The sequence below is a fragment of the Panthera uncia genome, chromosome B4 (genome assembly GCF_023721935.1).
Source record: "Panthera uncia isolate 11264 chromosome B4, Puncia_PCG_1.0, whole genome shotgun sequence".
Classification (NCBI taxonomy): Eukaryota; Metazoa; Chordata; class Mammalia; order Carnivora; family Felidae; genus Panthera; species Panthera uncia.
Window position 1 is genome coordinate 100,281,527 of NC_064809.1, and position 20,934 is coordinate 100,302,460.

A 20,934-nucleotide genomic window follows, 5' to 3' on the forward strand; every position below is an offset into this window, starting at 1 on the left:
GCTATGCCTCTGACTCTTGCATGTACCTTTTACCTCAAAATAAGCAGGAAAGAGAAAAAAAACTCTTAAAACAAAATATTTAAATTAAAAACCTGAAAGTTAAGTTAAATATAAGGATGTCAACTGTACTCAGGCTAGTACTAAAAAGTGACACCAACCCTACTATAAACTTGGAAGCCCAGGAAAAAAAAAATCCAGAGGCAAAGTTGGCAACTAATTCTTCAAATGAGAAATTCAGTATGGCTTATTATCTCTGTACTTCCACTTTCCCCATCCAACACAGGAATAGCACTGACCGCCCTGGAGTTTTTCTAAAAATTTACCAAGTTAATACCCATAAAAGACTTAGAATAGTGTCAGGTCCAGTGAGTATGCAAATGTTATCTATTTGTTAACATGGCTTGCTTATCCTGCAAGGCAAATGCTCTTTTCTTTACCTACAATCAAAATAGTAAGATATTCTAAAAACCAGTTTGCAGCGTAAGTGATTTCTGGTTTAGTTATTGTCATTGAAATTATCATGTAACTGGTAATAACCTCCCCTAAGCATTCCAACTGAGGACAGTAACAGTAAATTAAACAAGACATATAGCACATTAATGAACTATATTCTACCATACTGTTCTAATGGTTTCGCATACAATGTCACCCCAGCTGGTGGTGGACAACCTCCCAACTCATTCCCTTACCATGTTCTCCCCCGTGACCTATTCTATACATCAGTGCCCAGTAGCTAGCTGATCTTGTTAAAATCCTGGTGTCACAAATATGAACACATCCTCCTGGTGGTTCTCCTATAGGCTAACATATCAAGCCTAAAATTTTCAGCCCCGTTTTTAAGACCCTTCAAAATTCTGCTTCCTAATTTCCCTATTATTACTTCCTAATATAACCCTTTATTCCAATCAGCTTGCTAACTCTCACCATTGTACCTCTACCCATCCTGCTCTCTTAGTCTGAAACATGACTCTCCTCTTCATCTGTCCGTTTCTTACAGTCCTTCAAGATCAGCTCAAATCTTACACTCCCTTCACAAAACTTCCCAGACCATTCAGTCTTCTAGGGATCTATCACTTCTCTCTACTAACAGCGGGGCATAACATTTAACACTTTATTATACATTTCTTTTTTAATGGTTCAAAGTTATCTTACACAATCTTATTTCTCCAAATCAGATTATAAATTGCTCAAGGACAAAACGATGAACTAGAGTTCATCTAAATCCTGAGAGTGCTCCAAACAGAACAGATGTAACCATTCAAATGCCCCAAAGGCCTACTTCAGTGTCTAACATGTAATATGTACTAAGACTGTAGTAAATGTATTATAGCTGTATCAGAACACCCAAATCATGAAGCACCTGGGTGGTTCAGTAGGTTGAGCTTCTAACTCTTGATTTTGGATCAGGTCATGATCTCATCATTCATGGGATCAAGCCCTGCATTGGACTTTAGGCTGACAGTGCAGAGCCAGCCTGGTATTCTCTCTCTCTCTCTGCCCCTTCCCCGCTCACATGCTCTCTCTGGAAAATAAATAAATAAATAAACTTAATAAAAAACCAAATTGTGAAATATTCTTCTGCCATTAAGAATAACAACACAGGGGTGCCTGGGTGGCTCAGTCGGTTAAGCGGTTAAGCGTCCGACTTCGGCTCAGGTCATGATCTCACGGTCCGTGAGTTCGAGCCCCACATCAGGCTCTGTGCTGACAGCTCAGAGCCTGGAGCCTGCTTCAGATTCTGTGTCTCCCTCTCTCTCTCTGACCCTCCCCCATTCATGCTCTGTCTCTCTCTGTCTCAAAAATAAATAAACATTAAAAAAAAATTAAAAAAAAAAAAAGTAACAACACAATAGGGCACCTGGTTGGCTCACAGAGGACGTGTGACTCCTGGTCTCAGGGTCACAAGTTCAAGTCCCATATTAGGTGTAGAGATTACTAAAAAATATAAACTTTTTTTTAAAAAGAATAACAACACAGCTATATATCTACTGGCGTACTAACATGTTCACAAGATACTGAAAACAAAAAGGTTTAACAGTATTTGTAGAATGATTAAATTTCTGGATACATGTTTTTTGTGTGTATGCCTAAATATATACTCAAGAATTGCATACCAAAACTATAAAGTAACAGTTACCACTGGACAGTGGGAATTATGTTTATGAAATAAAATATATGTAGCAATTAACATCTCTTTCAAAAAGCTGTTTAATTTTTTTTATCTCTTTCAAAAAGTTTGAAAGGAAATAACATGCATGATAGAGTCATATTTAAGTTTATAAAAATGTACATAGAATATAATTCTATTGCTTAAAAACAAAAATGGAAAAACATGTCAAATTGATATAATCTATAGCTAATCTTTGCACAGTCCTGTTTTTGCTATTTTATTCTTAATTTTCTACAAAATAAGTGGGCATTACATTTATATCATCAAAAATAAAGAAACACTATTCCTAAAACATAGTTTAGAGAAGCACTTGGTTTCCTCTAAGATAACAGAGAGAAGGGATGAAGGGGAAGGGGAAAATCTGTGGAAGCTGAACAAATAATATGTGAGAAAAGTTTCAAAGGCATTGCTCACCCTTTAGCACCTGTATTCCAAGCATCTATATTGCAGGTTAACTCAAAGAATGTGGGAATGGAATAAACACCAGCTTTTAAATCAAGTACAGGGCAAAGTCTAAACCCAGGGACAATATTAAACTATAAACTTCTCCATAGTAACAGTACAGAATCTGGCCATTTAGTATCATCAGAGCCCCCAACTCCACTCCATCCTGCTCCTCTAAAAAAGTCATTCCCAAATCTACAGTACAGAATTATTTTCGTAATAAAGAATATTACTTGGGTACAACTTTGTTTAAAGGCTATCCTCTCATCTCTTTTCAACCCACATGGAAACTTGAATTTATTTATTCTATTATATGCACATAATTTTTAAAGGACTTTGTATTGTTTACTATCCTTGGATCCCTACCTTCAAACAAGAAAATCCTCCTAATGACTTCAAGCTAGACAGGCAAAAGTTTTTCATTCCAGAAGGTGTCAGAGTTATTGTATACATGTATGGACAGAGGAAGGAAATACCTAGCCAACAATACTAACAGAGAACAGCAGAATAAAGTCTGAATTCCTTGGCATGGCATTTAAATCCATCCCAATTGGTCCGTATCATTCTTCTTCAGCTGTTCTCCATTCTCTCTCCACCATGAATTCTCTGCACATCAAAGGTTCCTCTGTTAGAACATATCCCTCCCTCTTTCCAACAATGATAACCAATGTGTGTGCATTGGCACCCAAACAAATCTGGAGTCAAATCCAAGTTCTGTCAGTATGGCCTTTGGGCAAGTCACAACTTCTTTGAGGCATCTTGTAAAATGAGAAATATATTTTTAAAAAAAAAATTTTTTTTAATGTTTTTATTTATTTTTGCGACAGAGAGAGACAAAGCATGAGCAGGGGAGGGGCAGAGAGAAACGGAGACACAGAATCGGAAGCAGGCTCCAGGCTCTGAGCTGTCAGCACAGAGCCCGATGCGGGGCTCGAACCCACAGACTGTGAGATCATGACCTGAGCCGAAGTAGGACACTTAACCGACTGAGCCACCCAGGCGCCCCGAGAAATATATTTTTAAAATCTACCTTGTGAGTTAATGTGAAGATTAGAAATAATGCAAGGAAGGGGCACCTGGGTGGCTCAGCTGATCAAGCGTCCAACTTCAGCTCAGATCATGATCTCATGGTTCATGAGTTAGAGCCCCACATCAGGCTCGCCTCTGTCAGCTTGTCAGAGCCTGCTTCAGATCCTCTGTCCCTCTCTCTCTGCCCCTCCCCCACCTGTGCTCCCCCCAAAATAAAAAATAAGTATAAAAAAAAAGAATGCAAGGAAACCTTCCCACTCAGTGCTAAGCATACAGGAGGTATATATATATAATATAATGCTATTATTTCCTGGCTTTGTGCCCTCACACATGCCATTCTCTTTACCTAGAATGTTACCATGTTTTCCCTCCCCCCTTGGGAAATCCTTCATACCAGTCTAGTCATAGGGCTTAATACTGCTTTATCCTATATAAAGCCCTCCTTGACTCCCTCATGTAATTGATGGCTCCCTTTTATGAGCTAGTTCAGTACGTTGCTCTTTTATCCATCATAGTTCTTATTATACCAAATTCTATTTATCTGTTATGAACTGAATATTTGTGTCTCCCCAAAATTCCTATGTTGAGATCCTAATCCCCAATGTGACAGCTTTAGAAAGTAGAGTCAGGTCATGAGAATGGGGCCCTCACAAATGGGATTAGTACCCTGATAAAAGAGATCCCAGATATCTCTCTCACCCCCTCCACCATGCGAGGACAGAGTAAACCAGGAAGCAGGCTCTCTCACCAGACATCAATTCTGCTGATGCCCTGGACTTCTCAACCTCAAGAACCGTGAAAAATACCTTTCTGATGTTTATAGGCCACCCAGTCTATGGTATTCTGTTATAGCAGCCTGAGCGAAGAAATTATCTTTTTCTCTGAGAGAAGACTGAAAGTTCATTAAAGACTGGGGAGTATGTAATTCATCTTTGTATCATCCAGTACTGAAGCTGGGGCACAAAGCAGGCACTCAAATGTTTCTGAGTAAACCAAGTAAACGAGAATCTAACAAAACTGCTGTAGTATCAAAGGGAGAGGAATGACAGGGGCAAATATTACAGAGGAATCAAACAGGTTGAAAGTAGAAAAGCCAGGGGCACGTAGGTGGCTCAGTTAGTTGAGCATCAAGAGTTCAGCTCAGGTCGTGATCTTGAGGTGAGTTTGAACCCCACATTGGGCTTGTTGCTGTCAGCACAAAGCCCACATCTGATACTCTGTCCCCTTCTCTCTGCACCTCCCTGACTTGCACTCTCTCAAAAAATAATCAAACATTTTTAAAAATTAAAAAAAAAAAAAAAAGCAGCAGCTATCTCATTTGGCCATTAGGAAGTCACAAGCAACCTTGAAGAGATCAATTTCAATTAGGTAGCAGGAAATGAGCAAGGTAATGGGGGTGAGCACATGAAAACAAGGCCTTTAAATTGAGCAATTAAGAAAAGTTAAGTGGAAGGTAAACCAGAATTAAGAGAACATTTCTTCATGGCAAGATGAACCAAGAGGGAGAGGACAAGTATTTAAGAAAGAAAGAAAAAAAATAGGCAAGATTTACACAGTAAGCAGGGTACAGTTAGCTCTGGAGGACAGAGGGTAGGTGCTATACTCAGCTAAAGGGAAGAAGGCTGAGGATAAATTTTCCAGCTCAAAGCATTGTTATGTAATTTTCTAGTATCAGTGAAATACCTCTCAATCCATCTATTCCTTTCCTTTTCTGCTACCATTGCCCTAGCAATCAGTATATTTTTTAGTATTAATACACTCTTAAGAAAGTATTCTCATCTCTAGTGACATCTGCTCCCTAGTCCTTTTCCATCTCATTACTTGATCTTATCAAGCCACCATTTCACATATTTTGGACAGATGAATGTGGATGTGCACATAAACATACAGATAGATGTATCCATGTGGGTATATACATATACACTAAAATATGTGTTAAGAAAACTGGATTTGTTCCAATGCAACTGATACATTAGGAAGTTGAGCATAATACTAATTTTGCATTTGCATTATGCCCAACTGAAAGAAACACTAACCACAGATAATGCAACAAACACAGTGTCCCAGAAACACACAGAATGCACACATCTCAAACATCTGCCAGTTCACTCCTTGTGTTACAAGCCATACCCATCCACATGTGGTGTTACAGTTTCAGTCCAATTTCAGATAACCCTTCCTCCAACACTTCACAAATTGCCACCCTTTTAACACCCACTTCTATAAGCAAACTCAGGTCTGTTTTGAGGTCAAGTGTCATAATCAATGTAGCATTTATGTATTTCTTAATCATTTAACATGTGTAAAATTGTGCTGCTAGTCTTCATTAAGTTTGTATCTTTTTACATGTGACTGAAAACATTTTGAGTGTTATGCCCCTACACTCCATTTTTCTGTATGTCCTGTAGTTTTGTGTGATTTTGCATATATGATGAGTTTTAGGAACTTTTATGTTGAGCTATAACTTACACTTATAATTACTGCAGCTCTAATCACCAATTTCCCAATGAAATCAAAGACTATAGAGAAGATTAAAAAAAAAAAAAAAAGAAAGAAAAATGGGCTTCCCTCACAATTATCTGAAGGTCCTAGTACCTATGAGACACTTTGAAAGACCCAAACTCTTGTCTTGAAGAATGTTTCAGGAAACAGAATACATGAAAAGAAAAAACTATATTACTGTTTATCTTAAGACAACTTACTTATCTGCCAATCAGCAGGTACATAATAGGGAGAAGTAGTAGTAGAGTCCTTTACCAATGAAGTGATGCCTAAGTATTTTAATATCAAGTAACACAAACATATCCATCCCTAAAGACAGAAAGTATAATGGTAGTTGCCAAGGGATGGGGGAGGGTTGAATGGGGAGTTACTGTTTAACAGGTATAGAGTTTCAGTTTTACAACACGGAAAGAGTTATGGAATGGATAGTGATGATGGTTGCACAATAATATGAATGTATTTAATACCAATGAATGTACACTTAAAAATGGTTAAGATTTTATATTTGTATCATTTTACCACAATACAAAAAATAATAATAATAATCCCTATATTATACACCGGAAACTAATCATTTAAAAATCCATACTTATTTTCGAAGAGTAACACCATAAAAATACTCATGATTAAATACTAAATACACAAATCTATATGATGTGATTCCAATTTTTATGTAGATACAGAAAAAAAATCAGAAAAAATAAGATAACAGGTGATGTTTCTCTACCTTTTCTTGTATTTCCACAAGGAAAAACACATTAGTTTTAACAGAAGGAAAAATTAAAGATTATATAAGTTTGGTGTGGATCAACTTTTGCTTGCTTGCACTATAGGATGTCAAGAAGTCTTGTCACGAACGTGAAACACAGGGGCACCTGGGTGGCTCAGTCGGTGACGTGTCTGACTCTTGGTTTCAGCTCAGGTCATGATCTCATGGTTCCCGGGATTGAGCCCTGTGTGTGGCTCTGAGCTGACAGCACAGAGCTTGTTTGGGATTCTCTCTCTCAACCTCTCTCTCTCTCTCTGCCCTTCTGCTGCTGTGCTCTCTCTCTCTCAAATTAGATAAACAAACTTTAAAAAAAAAAAACTATTTAAAAAAAGATGATCACAGAATAAACGTTTATTATCCAATTTTCACATGCGAGGTTTTGAACTTGGAGCAGTTTCTACCTTTGAGGTATACAATTTTGTTACTTTAAGAAATTAAATATTCTTACAATATCACTCAGACATGGTGCCTAGTATATTTTTAAGTAACTCAAGGAGAGCATGATAGATGGCTAAGGCTTGACTCTATACCAGTAGGTGTATGGCTATGAACACAAATGCCTGAGATTTAAACTGAAAGCTCCCTCAGCAATAACCAAATACTTTAAGAATCAATTAGCTAGCTAAGAATGCCTATGGATTTAATATGTGAGAGTAGTAAACAAAAGAGAAAAAGTCATACACTTGGGAATATTTTGACAAGATAGAAAAAAATCTGTTTTAAGAGTGTTAACTAATTATTAAATACATTTAAAAACATAATTATACACTTTCTCTTAAATATATGTAAAAATGAAAAATGAGGGGTGCCTGGGTGGCTCAGTCAGTTAAGCGTCTGACTTCGGCTCAGGTCATGAACTCACAGTTCCTGGCTTCAAACCCCATGTCGGGCTCTGTGCTGACAGCTCAGAGCCTAGAGCCTGATTCTGTGTCACCCTCTCTCTGCCTCTCCTCTGCTCATGCACTCTCTCTCTCTCTAACAAATATACATTAAAAAAAAAAAAAAAAAAAAGATGAATGAAAGTGAAGTTTAAATTATATATTAAGTGTTAGAGGTTTTTCTTTTTTTTTTTTTTTCCTGTCGTCTAGGCTTCTAACAAAATCAGGACAAGAAGCAAGGCAAACACAACATTTTGCACTAACTATATGATATTACCTAAATGTTTAGGGTGCTTTGAATTTCCAAGTAGCTCAAGCTGTCTCTGTTAAAATGTCTATGAAGTTTTTAATTAACAGGAAAAAAATGAATTTTCAACATCCCAATAAGAAATTTCCATCAGACATCAACAATTAGTTATCACTATAACCTACACAGTAGCTGTAATTTATCATTTTAAGAACATTTTTAACACTATTTTGATTCATGTAACAATCCTGTTAGATAATCAGTATCAATTTCATTTGACAGATCAGTAAACCAGTACAGGACATTAAGTACACTCAAACTTCAGAATTACAAGACTCACTCAAGAAAATTTTAAAAGTCTGCAGTCTCAGGTAACCCCTCCCTGTTCTCAGACTGAAGTGGATCCCAGAAATCTGCATTTTAAATAAACAATGCAGGTGATACTGGTACAGGTTGTCCCCATCCCCATAACGCCCCCCCAGCCACATCTTTTAAGACACTGATTTAAGTAACATGACTAAGGTTTTAGGTGGTTTAATACTCCATTTTTACTTTGAATCAAAGTTCCCAAATGTTTAGATAGTACAGCTTTGCAGATCTCCATGAAAGACATGTAAAATTTTAAATAAATTAGAAATTTTACATTCAGTTAAATACCTCTTATACCAAACTCCTATACCACAAACAAGTGGTAGTAGGTGTCTAAGTTTTAAGAAACATAAAACCAAGGTGCCTGGGTGGCTCAATTGGTTAAGCATGTGACTCTTAATTTCAGCTCATGTCAGGATCCCAGGGTAGTCGGATCGAGCCCCATGTCAGGCTCCATGCTGAGCATGGAGCCTGCTTAAGATTCTCTCTCCGGACACCTGGGTGCCTCAGTCAGTTAAGGGTCCGATTTCAGCTCAGATCATGATCTCACAGTTCATGGGTTTGAGCCCCTCATGGGGATCTGTGCTGACAGCTGGGAGCCTGGAGCCTGCTACTTAGGATTCTGTGTCTCTCTCTCCCTCCCTCCCTCCCTCCCTCCCTCCCTCCCTCTCTCTCTCTCTCTCTCTCTCTCTCTCTCTGCCCCTCCCTGGTTCGCACTCTGTCTCTCTCTCAAAAATAAAAATAAACAGGGGCGCCTGGGTGGCTCAGTCGGTTGAGCGCCGACTTCGGCTCAGGTCACGATCTCGCGGTCCGTGAGTTCGAGCCCCGCATCGGGCCCCTGTGCTGACAGCTCAGAGCCCGGAGCCTGTTTCAGATTCTGTGTCTCCCTCTCTCTGACCCTCCCCCGTTCATGCTCTGTCTCTCTCTGTCTCAAAAAAATAAATAAACGTTAAATAAAAAAAAAATAAATAAATAAAAAAATAAAAATAAACATTAAAAAAAATTTTTTTAATTAAAAAAAAAAAGATTCTCAATCTCTTCCTCTGCCCCTCTCCCCCACTCACTCTCTCTCTCTCTAAAATTAAAAAAAAAAAAAAAAAAAACGGGGTGCCTGGGTGGCTCAGTCAGTTAAGTGTCTAGCTCCTGGTTTCAGATCAGGTCATGATCTCACAGTTTGTGACTTCAAACTCCATGTGGAGCTCTGCACTGACAGAGTTGAGTCTGCTTGGGATTCTCTCTCTCCCTCTCTCTCTGCCTCTCCCCTGCTCATGCTCTCTCTCTGCCTCTCCCCTGCTCATGCTCTCTCTCCCAAAATAAATAAATAAACAATAAAAAAATTTAATAAAATAAATTTAAATAATATCCAGGCTTTTAACAACAACAAAAAAACAAAAAACTGAGAAAATGCTACAATTATTTCATGTTCTCTGTGAAATGCAGGAAAAGCTGACACTGAATTATTTGACTCTGCTGCATTTTATACGGTGGGAAGATAAAACTTAGGTTCCATGGGTTCTAAATACATAATGAAAAATTAAGATGAAAATATAAAAGCACTCAGAGCACAATTTTGTGAATATACCAAAAATCCATTGAACTGAATATCTTAAAGGATTAATTCTATGGTATATGAATTTTATCTTACTTTTTAAAAAGAAAAAAAGCACTCAGAAGATTTCAAACTCCTATATTTGCCAATCATTTCAAACTTCTAAGACATGTATTAGTATTACTATTAAATAGCATAATTATTTTCTGGCCTATATCACAGGTGGTAAAAACCAATGTAGAAATAATAAAGAACATAAATAAAGCCACCAACTTGATAGCGATTTTAAATAAGAATTCTGATGCCACTGTTCCTGTTTATTTGCTGCCAATTTTTCCCAATAAAGTCCCACCTTATCTGCCTTTCATTATAGGGCTATTCTCAAATTTTATTAGTAATATAAATGACTAATTTTACATTTTACTCCTAAAATAATCTTTGTCTTTCTTAAACTAGGTATATAGTATATAATACACTGAAATATAGAACAGTTATTAAGCACAAGGCTTTAAAAGCAGACTACCTCTACTCTGCTTCTTACCGTGTAGGTAACTTCAGGCAAGTAAGTAACTTACTCTCTCTGCCCCATTTTCCCAAAGGGCTGTAGTGAGAATTAAATGCACCAACACATGTACAGTGCTCAGAACAGTGCCTAGCACTTAATAAGCACACCATAAATGTCATCTACTTAGTTACATAATTATTTTTATGGAAAAAGACCTCTCAGCTTACACAACTCATTATAAATCCTGATAATATTCCATTTTCAATTTACCTTACCAATGAGTTCACACATTTAGGAAAACTGGGCTTAGTATCTTACTAAGTAGCCTTGGTGTTTATGCTAGATCTACCCTATTCACAAGCCCAATTTTCTCCAACCCTGAGTCACTATTAGTTCCTCTTCTGACTCATCACATAGAAAGGTAGACAGTCTGGTATATAATGGGCATACCAAAGGCATTTCTTAATCTACCTCGATTCACATGGTTTACTTAGTCGAACTTGTCCCATATAATGTTCAACAAATACGCTGAATAATTATGACTTAAAATTGTGCTCACTTAAAAATGCTTTCTATATATTAAATGCTCCTTCAAACTATGGAGTAGGTGTTTTAACTCCATCTTGACAGAAAAACAACATATCACTTATGTAAAAACAAAGATTCATATTTTCTGACTTCTAGCCAAAAATAGATTGTGCTGATAGCCTGGTGTTCAAAATTTTGCCAAGTAAACTATAGACGGTCAGAAGCAATCTCTGAGCCTACAAATTTGACCTTAATTTCTAATCAGTTCCTTTTACTGTTTTCTCCATTCAGAGGTTTAAATTATTTAAGATAACCTCTAATAAAAAGTTATAGAAAAAATAAAAAGTTATAGGAAAACAAGCTACATATTGCAAAATTGGCTAATTCTTAAAAATTAATTCTTTTAATATTTTATTAAAAATTAATTCTTAAAAATCTCGCTCTCCCAAGATGCGCACACACGCGCGCGCACACACACGCACGCACGCACACACGCGCGCGCGCACACAGGCACACACACACACTGAAAATACTGCTCTACCACTTATTCACTTTCCATGTGATCCTGAGTCATTTAAGCTCTTCAAGCCTCCATTTTCTCCTCTGGAAATGAGGATATAAAGAGAAACTGTAACTACCACATGGGATTGCTGTGAGCATTAATTAAAACAACAAAGTACTGTAGCCAACCACTATGAAAATAGTAAGTTTCAATACGTGTTAACTTTGTATTTAAATCAAAATTTCAGTATCATTTGACCTTACCTATTGAAATATTTTATTAACCACCTCCATTAACCCACTCATGCAAACCTATTCAGTGGCAATAACTTCACAAGCACTCTGAAAACAGGGGTGGTACTGCCTAGGAACCCTTCCTCAACTATCCCCGTCTTCCTTAGGTTAGGTACCCTGCTCAGCCTGCATTAAACACTGTACTTACCACAGTTCCCTATATTACTTGAGAGGCCCTGTGGGCAAGGCCTGTGTCCTATTGATTTCCGTATCCCCAGACTGCAGCCCAATAGTTCTTAACCCTGACTCACAGTAGAATCACATGAGAAGCTTATCAAAATATTGATGCCTGGGATCCATCCCAGACCCATTAAATCAAAAGAGGCTCAGGGAGGGAGAGGGCAAGTATTCTGCATGAGGAGCATTTTTTTAAGATCCTCACATGATATTAATGCACTTCCACAATTAAGAACCACTACACTCAGATTTAAAACACCGTAAGTATGTATACACGTGTGTATAAATATATAGGTACAGAAATGTAAGTCTCAGCCCAAAAGCCTCATCACCAGTAGCTTCTCTCAGCCCCAATCACCTCTTCCCCCTAAACACAAAACTTTTTTTTTTTCAGATTTTTAAGTGATGTCCATACCCCAATGTGGGGCTCTAACTCACAGCCCTGAGATCAAGAGTCACATGCTCCACTGACTAAGCCAGCCAGGCACCCCTACACATAAAATATTTCTAATAAACAATTTGCTGTGTTAAGATGGCTTTTCAATTGTTAACTCAGTACTTAAGTTTTTTCATATAATTATGCCTTATCCTTCTTCCAGGATTATAGCCCTGCTCCTTGAGAATATACACTGCCTTACTCTTCTTGTTTTTTTTCCACAGCCCTTACCATACTGCCTGAACACAGACATGTAATAAAGATCTGACTGATCTAATAAACGTATACCAAAATTACTGGCAAGAACAGCCAAATTATCCAATTTGAGCTATTCCCCCCAAAAAGTAGACAAAGTAAAAATTTAGGGAAAAAAACATTTTTTTAATCTCTAACTTAGTAATCAAGAACAACTAAAGTTTGTCTCACTAATAAGCATCTGTATATTTGCACTTTTTATTACAGTCATCACAAGTACTATCCCACCCAGCTTCCCATCCCCATCCATCACATCTAGTTTGAGACCTGCATCCTTGCTAATATTATCTTGTTGCTGTTTGTGATATCTTTAGCTGTTGTCAGGTAGCCTTTACAACAAATTTTATAATATTCTGTAATTAGTAAGATAAGTTAATGAAAGTCACAGTGAATGTGTCAAACAGATGTTTAATAAATACTTCCTGATGGAACTTAATGTTTATCAACCACAAAAATAGGCTTTTGCATATGAATTATATGCTACTTTCCTAATAGAAACTTGGTTGAGAATACTGTCTGAAAATAAGAGAGTCTTTCTCAACATCACATATAATACAAGTCTATTTCTGAATGTTGACAGATTAATAATTTTCTGCTTTTCTGATATTTACACACCTGAAAACTTTATAAAATATGATATGACTTCTTAAACCAACAGTGCTACATTACACAAGAAACTCCACACCAACTGACATTCTCAATGTTGAAACTACTAGGAGAAATGAATGGCACACAATTCTAAAAATACAACCTGAAGAATATAAAGCTGGCCCATCTTTAAAGTTTTGTGTCATATATTTACCACTATTAAAATAATCTGAACGACTTAAGCTGTTTTTACGAAAATATGAGAAGGCACTCAAGAAGTATGCCTGCTAATTAGGTACTGCGTTAAAACATTACCATGTTTTGTTGCGTCCTACAGCAACAGATAGAGCCATAGTTACCACAAAAAGAAAGCAGTCCTCAACTCTCTATTCAATAAAAAAGGTTCAAATTCCACAGACAAAAAAAAATGGTACCCTGGGTTGTTTGTTTTTAAGGAAGATTAAATTTAGGAGTTGCCAACACCCAAACGAAAAACATTCCAGAGTATTAGACTCAATTGTAGTGGGGAGTGATCTACATTCTCAGCACTATGTTCCCTAACCCAAAGCAGGAGCATTAACAATGGATGTTTCTTAGGATCTCGCATGATACACCACACTTATTTCCCCCGGTAAACATAATGCTTGTTAAAAACAAAAACAAAAAAGGTACTGGAGAAGTAACAATTCTAGTGCAAGCAGCCTGACAAAAAATGAAGTTTAACATCTGCCAAGATATTTCCCAAAATAAGACCCCTGTCAGATGAACAATGAGGAAAAGACTGAAAATGACTAATTCTTTTATTTGGACCATCAGGTACTTTTAAAAATAAAGTTGAGGAATGTAGCTTTTCCAGAGCCCTGTCTTTAGTTTCCCCTTAATCTTCATATTTTTAACAACAACAACAACCAAAAAAAAAAAAAAAAAAAAAAACCCTAGAAATTTGATTACCACTCTCATGAATTCCTTTTAAAGCAATTTAATGAATAACAGATCTTTTGTGCAAGTAGCAAACCACAGAGGACAGTTTTGCTGGCTGATAAAATCTCGCTGAAACATGCATATAAAAATATACCCTTCAAAGACAAACTGTGATTTTCCAGGTATGGAAATCATATTAACACTTAAAAAGCTGGGTATGTTTGACATATACCCTAGCTTACTCTGAATGTTTTTACTTGAACCACAACTGAAGTTAGCATATTCTTATTAATTATTAACTAGGTATCAAAGTTGAATACATTACAAGGCCACGAGTAAAAAAAAAAAAAATTTTTTTTTAAGAGTAAAACCTAATGAGCCAATGAGAAAATGATACAACTTCTTTGGGTGAAACAAGGTTGTGGAATCACTTCCCAAAACTCGTGCACTTCTATTCAAGTAACCAAAATTTGCTTAGAAAAAAATTTTTTGAGGGTAGAGATAGGTGCGGTTACACACTAAGTAAAAATGTTTCACCACTCACTCTAATAGAAAGACGTTGCTGCCTGCAGGAATGTTGAGACTGCTCAAAAATACAAAACAAAAACAAAAACCCTACCACAAATGTTTTCCAGAATACGCAGAGCCAAATACTTAAATACACGGAAAGATCATCTTAGCAAAAAGAACTGTGGGTTGTTACAGCATTCCTATTGTCCTAAATACCACTCAGAATAAACTGTGCGCGCGCGCGTGTGTGTGTGTGTGTGTGTGTGTGTGTGTGTGTGTGAGATGGGGAGCGCTCTTCCCAAAAGCTGGCTTAGATATGAAACAGTGCATACACTCATTCAGATACACTCATCTTGGATACACTGAAAGATAAAGCTGTCTCGCACAGTGCTAAGGCCACGTTTCTTTACAGGTGGTATTAAACACTGTCAAGAGAAAAGAGATAAACAATCTGATAACTTCCGAGGGGCACGTGGGAAACTAAACAGCGTATGTCGTCATCACCATTAATCAATTTTTCTAACTGATGAAGCAGAAACAAACAACCCTAAGCGGGCAAGTCCTGGAACCACGAGTAGTCTTTCCACCAATGTAAAGAAGGATCCTGAATCGGAGACCTCAGCCAGGAAGCCTGAAAAGCACGTGTCCTACTTTGCGTTTGGGGAACTTCCCAGGAAGCATTTGCTCACAGTAAAACTCCATCACCCTCGGCCTGCATAACTCAGCGAAAGGATAAAAGTACGAGCTGGAGTGGGGAACCTCTGCCCCCGGGGCCCCCCGCCCGCTCACCTCTGCCGCGGGGATGTTGACCACGCCGGTGGAGCGACGCTTCTCGCGCAGCTTTCTCTTCTCGATCTGCCCCTTGCCCTTCCTGGCACTGGGGCCCGAGCTCTTGCCCTTGTCCTGGGCGCCGTCCCGCTCCTCGTCGTCGCCCCGGGCCGGCGGTGCCCCCGAGGCGGAGACCGCGGCCGCGGCGGTGGGAGGCGGCTCGTCCTCGGGCCGCCGGGGGCCGGGGGCGGAGCGGGGCAGCGCCGCGGGGCCCACGGCGCAGTTCACGCCCCCGGAGCCGGGGGCGGCAGGTGCGGCCGCGCCGCCCGGGAGGTTGTTGTTGAGCTCGTTGGCCGCGGCGGCGGCCGAGGTGCCCAAACCCCCCGCCGGGGGCTTCCCGCTCGCGTCACTGCTGCCCCCGCCTGGGGCGGCCGGGCCCGGGGGGTTCTGCTTGGCGCGCATCTTCTCGCGCTTCGCCTTCCACTCCTCCAGGAAGTCGGTGGTGCTGCCGCCGCTGCCGCCGGTCCGGTAGCCACCGGTCGCCATATTCCCAGCGGGGCCGGCCGGGCTCTCACCTCAGGCCGCCCGGCCCGGCTCCGGCCGCCGCCGCCTCTGCCCTCCCGCGGCCCGGAGGATGCGAGGGAACGACCCCCGGGCGCGGGGGCGGCCGCGGCTCCCCCAGCGGCCGGCGGGTCTGAGGGGAAACACAAAAGGGGGCGGGGAAGGGAAGCGTTAAGGTCCTCGCCTGGCCTGAGGGGCTGCCCCCGCGACCCGTCTCGGAGCCCCCCGCCCCCGCACAGCGCGGCGACCAGTCCCCGGCGGCAAGTGGCTGCAGAGTCCCCACCCTGCAAAGTTTCTCCGACGCACCTACACGGCGGGCCCGGCGATCACCGCCCCTCGAGGGGAGGAGAAAGGGACTGTCCCCACCCCCGGCCCGCCCGCCCCATCCCCACCGGGGTCTGCGCCTGCGGCGGTAAGGGGACCGGGGCCAGACCCCGCCACCTGTCGGCTCGCCGCCTCTCCTGCCCCTCGCTGCGGCCACCGTCGGCCCAAGGTCCCCGCCACCAACACCTTCAAGCCTGGGCGAGGCGCGAAGCCCCTGGGCGGCTCGCAGAGGAGGCTGGACGCGCACACACACCAGTTGTCCAGCCGCTTCGGGAGGACGGGCGCGCGGGTCGAGCGCGGGCAGCCCCTTACCTGGGGGGAGTTTGGGGGGACGAGGCGCGGGTCTGGGAGTCGGCGCCCAGGTGAGCCGACGCGGCGGCGCGGAAGGAGCTGCGGCAAACTCGCGGCCGGAGCTCGCGACTCTCCCCGGCCAGGAGGGAGGGAAAGAGGGAGGGAGCGAGGGGCGGGAGGGGAGCCGAGCGGCGCCGAAGCGCGGGCGGAAAGGGCCGAGACGGCGCGCGAGGGGCGCGGCGCGCAGTGAGGGGCGGGGTGGGGGTGGGGGGGGGGGGGGGTTCGTGCCCGCCGACGCCCCGCCCCCGTCGCTCAGGTGCGCGCCGCCTCGTCCCGCCCGCCGCTGCAGCCCGCCCCGCGCCCGCCTGTCCGACCGCACATTCCTGGGCTCGCGGCCCCGCGGCGGCTCCGACTCCGGGCGGGACGGCCCTCCACGCCCTTCACCCCGGTCCTCTTCTCCGCCTCCCCGTCTCCCACCACTCTTCCTTTTAAGTACAAGACATATTCTTCGAGGGAAAATCTCGAAGGCTGCTGGCCGAGGGGGAAAATGCAGTCAACTTGTGATGATTCAGGCCTGACTAGCCAGGATGGGAAAAGAGTCGCGCGTCACTTTTCCTGGTCGCTGCCCGCTTTTCAGATGTACCAGGGTGGCAGGCAGAAGAGCAGTAAAAAAAAAAAAAGAAAAAAACCCAAACACTTCCTTCTGAGAAAAGTCTCTGGTCTCTGGGTGAAAGGGTCAGCTGAAAGAAAGAGGGGCTTACATTATCAGTGAATTATCAATTATCTTAGGCTTGCGGGAGAAAACTAAAAACTCATTTTGCCAGTGTATTGCATTGGCATCCCATTCCTATTTGGAATTCTCCTTTTAGCCCTGTCTCTACACCTCTTTACAGAGCGTGAATTTAGCAGCAAAGCTCCCTATCCAGTTATGAAAGCTGCGTTGATGCTGATTTCATGTGGGCTGGTGCCGTGATTGACTCTTACTTCTCTGTTCTCTTAACATACCAGGCAGTGTATCTTCTCCTCAGATGCAAGTCATTTAACATTTCTGGATCAGGGCTGCGTGGACTGCCACTGTCCCACACCTGAAGGGACAGACCTCACTACATACAAGTGGTGTCAGGGTACATCATTGTCCTGGGCTACAAATGCCAGGTCACCATTTTGTAAAAAAAGAAAAAAAAAAAAAAAAAAAGTAGGCGAGCCCTGAGTCACACTCTTACCTAACATAAATCTTTATTCCTACTTAGTATTCCTGTTTTGCCCAGGTGGCACATGGTGGGTGGGCAATCAGTGCGTGCCTGCCACAAAAATAAGATCGGGAGACAGTGATTTACATGCTATTTATTTCTCAGAGGGAAAGTCACAGAGTTCTGGTCTTTGGTCTGGCTTTTGGGGTGAAACATGCATAACAGTGAGAGGGCTCTGGAAAAAAATCCTTAGAAAATCAAAGGCCTTCCTTGGGAATTGGTTTAAAAGGCTGAGCCTAGCTGGTAACAACCTGGGTTTGCCACCTGAAATCCCTCCTTTACAGAGTCACTACAGTATTTTGTTTTCTGGGTTTTAAGGGGGTAGAAGGAGAGTTGGGCATTAAGCAGATTCACATTAATATACTTTGTAACTTACCAAAGAATTTTCACCTGGAAGGGCTGCTGGATATAGCAGAAAGAGGATACAGTGTGCCTGAACATAAATACATAAGTAGCTGAGAGAGCTTGGATGTGGTGTTTGAATTCTCTGAAACTCCGCTTTCTTTACTACAAAATCAGCAACAACAGCATAAAATTTTAAGCTATTATAAGACTTGACACTATGTACTTGGTTCAAGGAAGGCATTCAGTAAATATAATCCCTTTTATTAGTAAATGGATATCAAGCAGTCTTTGGTCTCTAAAAAGTGGGGGGGGGGGTGGTGTTGAGGGGAGAAGGCAGGCAGAAAGATTACGTACTGAATACACAATATTCATTTGAAAATGAGACATAGAATGAACTAGAATAACACTTACCACTGCACTCTCAGACTGGTTCTCTTAGTATTAATAGGCTCTGAGTCAGGAATTGGATACTCCTGACTCCTGTGGCTTTGGGCAAGTTGCTTAACTTTTGTGCCTCTGTTTACTTACATATAAAATGGGGATAATGATACTTCCTACATTGTGAGAGTGTTGTGAAGGCATCTGAGATCCTTGGATAAAAGGTAGTATATGAGTACCAGAGTAGTTATTATTAGTCTATAAAGTGCCCTAGGAACCATGGATGAAAGAGATTATTGAGGTACAAAGCACTGTGTATTATTATTGTTATCATTTATTATACCTTTTGTCTTTACCTTACCATTCTCACTTCCAAAGATGTATTTTACAGCCAGACTGCTTCCAGCCTTGCATCAAGATATTTAGCTGAGTCAGTCCTAAATTGCAAAATGTTTGCATATCATCAATCTTTATGTTTAGCATTCTGATGAAATAATCCTCAAAGACTCGGAGCTTGGTTTCTCAACCATGGCACTATTGACATTTAAGAATAGATAATTCTTTAGGGTTTGTCCTGTCCACTGTAGGATGTTTAGCAGCATTCTTGGCTTGCATCCACTAGATACCAATAGTTGGCCCTCACCCCCAGTTGTGACTTTGCCAAATGTTCCCTGCAGGGAAAAATTTTCCCCAGTTGAGAATTTCTGAGCTGGCTCTAAAATAACTAATTTTGGTGATACACTTGCCCTTAAATAATAAAGGGAAATAAGATGATACTAACAAATAAAAAAAAATTCATATTAATAGGTCAGAATGAAACTTACTCTAAATGTTGAGTCTTAATGTTTTTCAGAGAGTGGATTAGCTATGGTGTGAAATAGCCTTTTTATGGTGTTGAAATAATTAATAGAATATTGAGCCGTTATGCCTTCAAAGCAAATATTTCTGGAACATATGCAATTCATCCTCTAAAATCAAAATATTACATGTACATAGTCTTTAAATGTAAATACTTTAGTTCTGTAAGAATTATAACAAAAGGCCAAAAGGCAGCAATCCCCTACTTAGCCTTCCCACTCCCAAAATCCTACCCAAAATTTTGAATTCTTATATCTCTTTCTGCTAATATGAATCTTCATATTTATTTTTAATGTATTTATTTTGAGAGAGAGTGTGTGTGTGTATGTGTGTGTGTGTGCGTGTGCATGTGTGTGTGTGTATGGGGGTGGGGGGGGGATGCGAGAGAGAGGGAGAGAGAATCCCAAGCAGGCTCAGCAACGTCAGCACAGAACCCAAAGCTGGGCTCGATCCCACAAACTATGAGATCATTACTGGAGCTGAAATTAAGAGTCAAACTCTCAACCCAGGTGCCCTTCATATTTATTTTAATGCCCTTATCAGTTATTCTACTTCTTGATTTCTCCATTTTTAGACATACTTTGTTGACTTTCTAATACAGAAAAAGAAAATTTAACCCTCTTATACTAACTACACATACACTTTTCTTACTCCTAAACTCCTGATATATTTATATCATAATTTTATTAAACATTTAATGTTTATTAATGTTATAAACATTAAATGTCTATTTAATAAAATAAATGTTAATGCACCACTGAGGCATGCAGTGTACTAAGATTGCATTTTTTTAGAACTTCTTTCTTGTTACACAATTGTTTCCCTTTCCTTCTCAGTGAAAACTTGGCGTTTTAAAAATCATTGCATCATATTCTATATACCAGTCACAAATTGAAACCTAAACTTTCCTCCTCTTGGTGCAATTAGTCCCATCAGGTACTCTATCAGTTTCATTTCTCTTTTTCTTGGTGATGTCTCTCCTGGAGATCTCCATCCCCTGCTGTGGTCTGGATTGATTTTAAGACTCATGGCTCTGTGATCATCCTAGGATTATGTTTCCCTAACATCCTGGGGATCATTTCCTATGCAGATCTCTTGTTTCCTGAATCCCATATTGTCCTCTTTCCTTTTTTTCCCATCATTTTAGTAGAGTACATCTTCAATATATTCTGGAGACAGGATTACACATTCTTGGAGGCCTTGTGTGTTGGAAACATTTTTAATTTATCTTTCCACTCAATTGTTTGGTGGGACATGGAATTCTAGGTTAGAGATCACTTTCCTTCATAATTTTAAAGGTATCACTGTATTGTCTTCTAGTTTCCAGAGTTGATGTTGAAAAAAACCAATGGCATTCTGATTCCTTTGTATTTTCTCTCTGGAAGTTTCTGGAACTTCTTACCCAGTTCTTCTGGAATATCTTGAAGATTTGCCCTGATTTAGTCTTTTTTCATTATTATATAAGGGACTCATTGGACGCTTTCAGT

At 40.7% G+C, this 20,934-nt stretch overlaps 1 protein-coding gene across 3 annotated transcripts in view; it reads right to left on the reverse strand.

Annotated features, from left to right (window-relative positions):
* Positions 1–16,090, reverse strand: part of PAWR (pro-apoptotic WT1 regulator) — a 137,364-nt gene extending 121,274 nt beyond the window's left edge. For 2 of the 3 annotated variants that reach the window (XR_007456737.1, XM_049625994.1), the window contains exon 1: positions 15,462–16,090. Coding sequence is in view for 2 of the 3 variants with exons in the window: in XM_049625994.1 (XP_049481951.1) it covers positions 15,462–15,986 (525 nt within the window). In the remaining variant the exon portion in view is untranslated. The remainder of the gene's footprint in view (positions 1–15,461) is intronic. The other variant, XM_049625995.1, reaches the window with a different exon arrangement.
* Between the last annotated feature and the right edge of the window lie 4,844 nt (positions 16,091–20,934).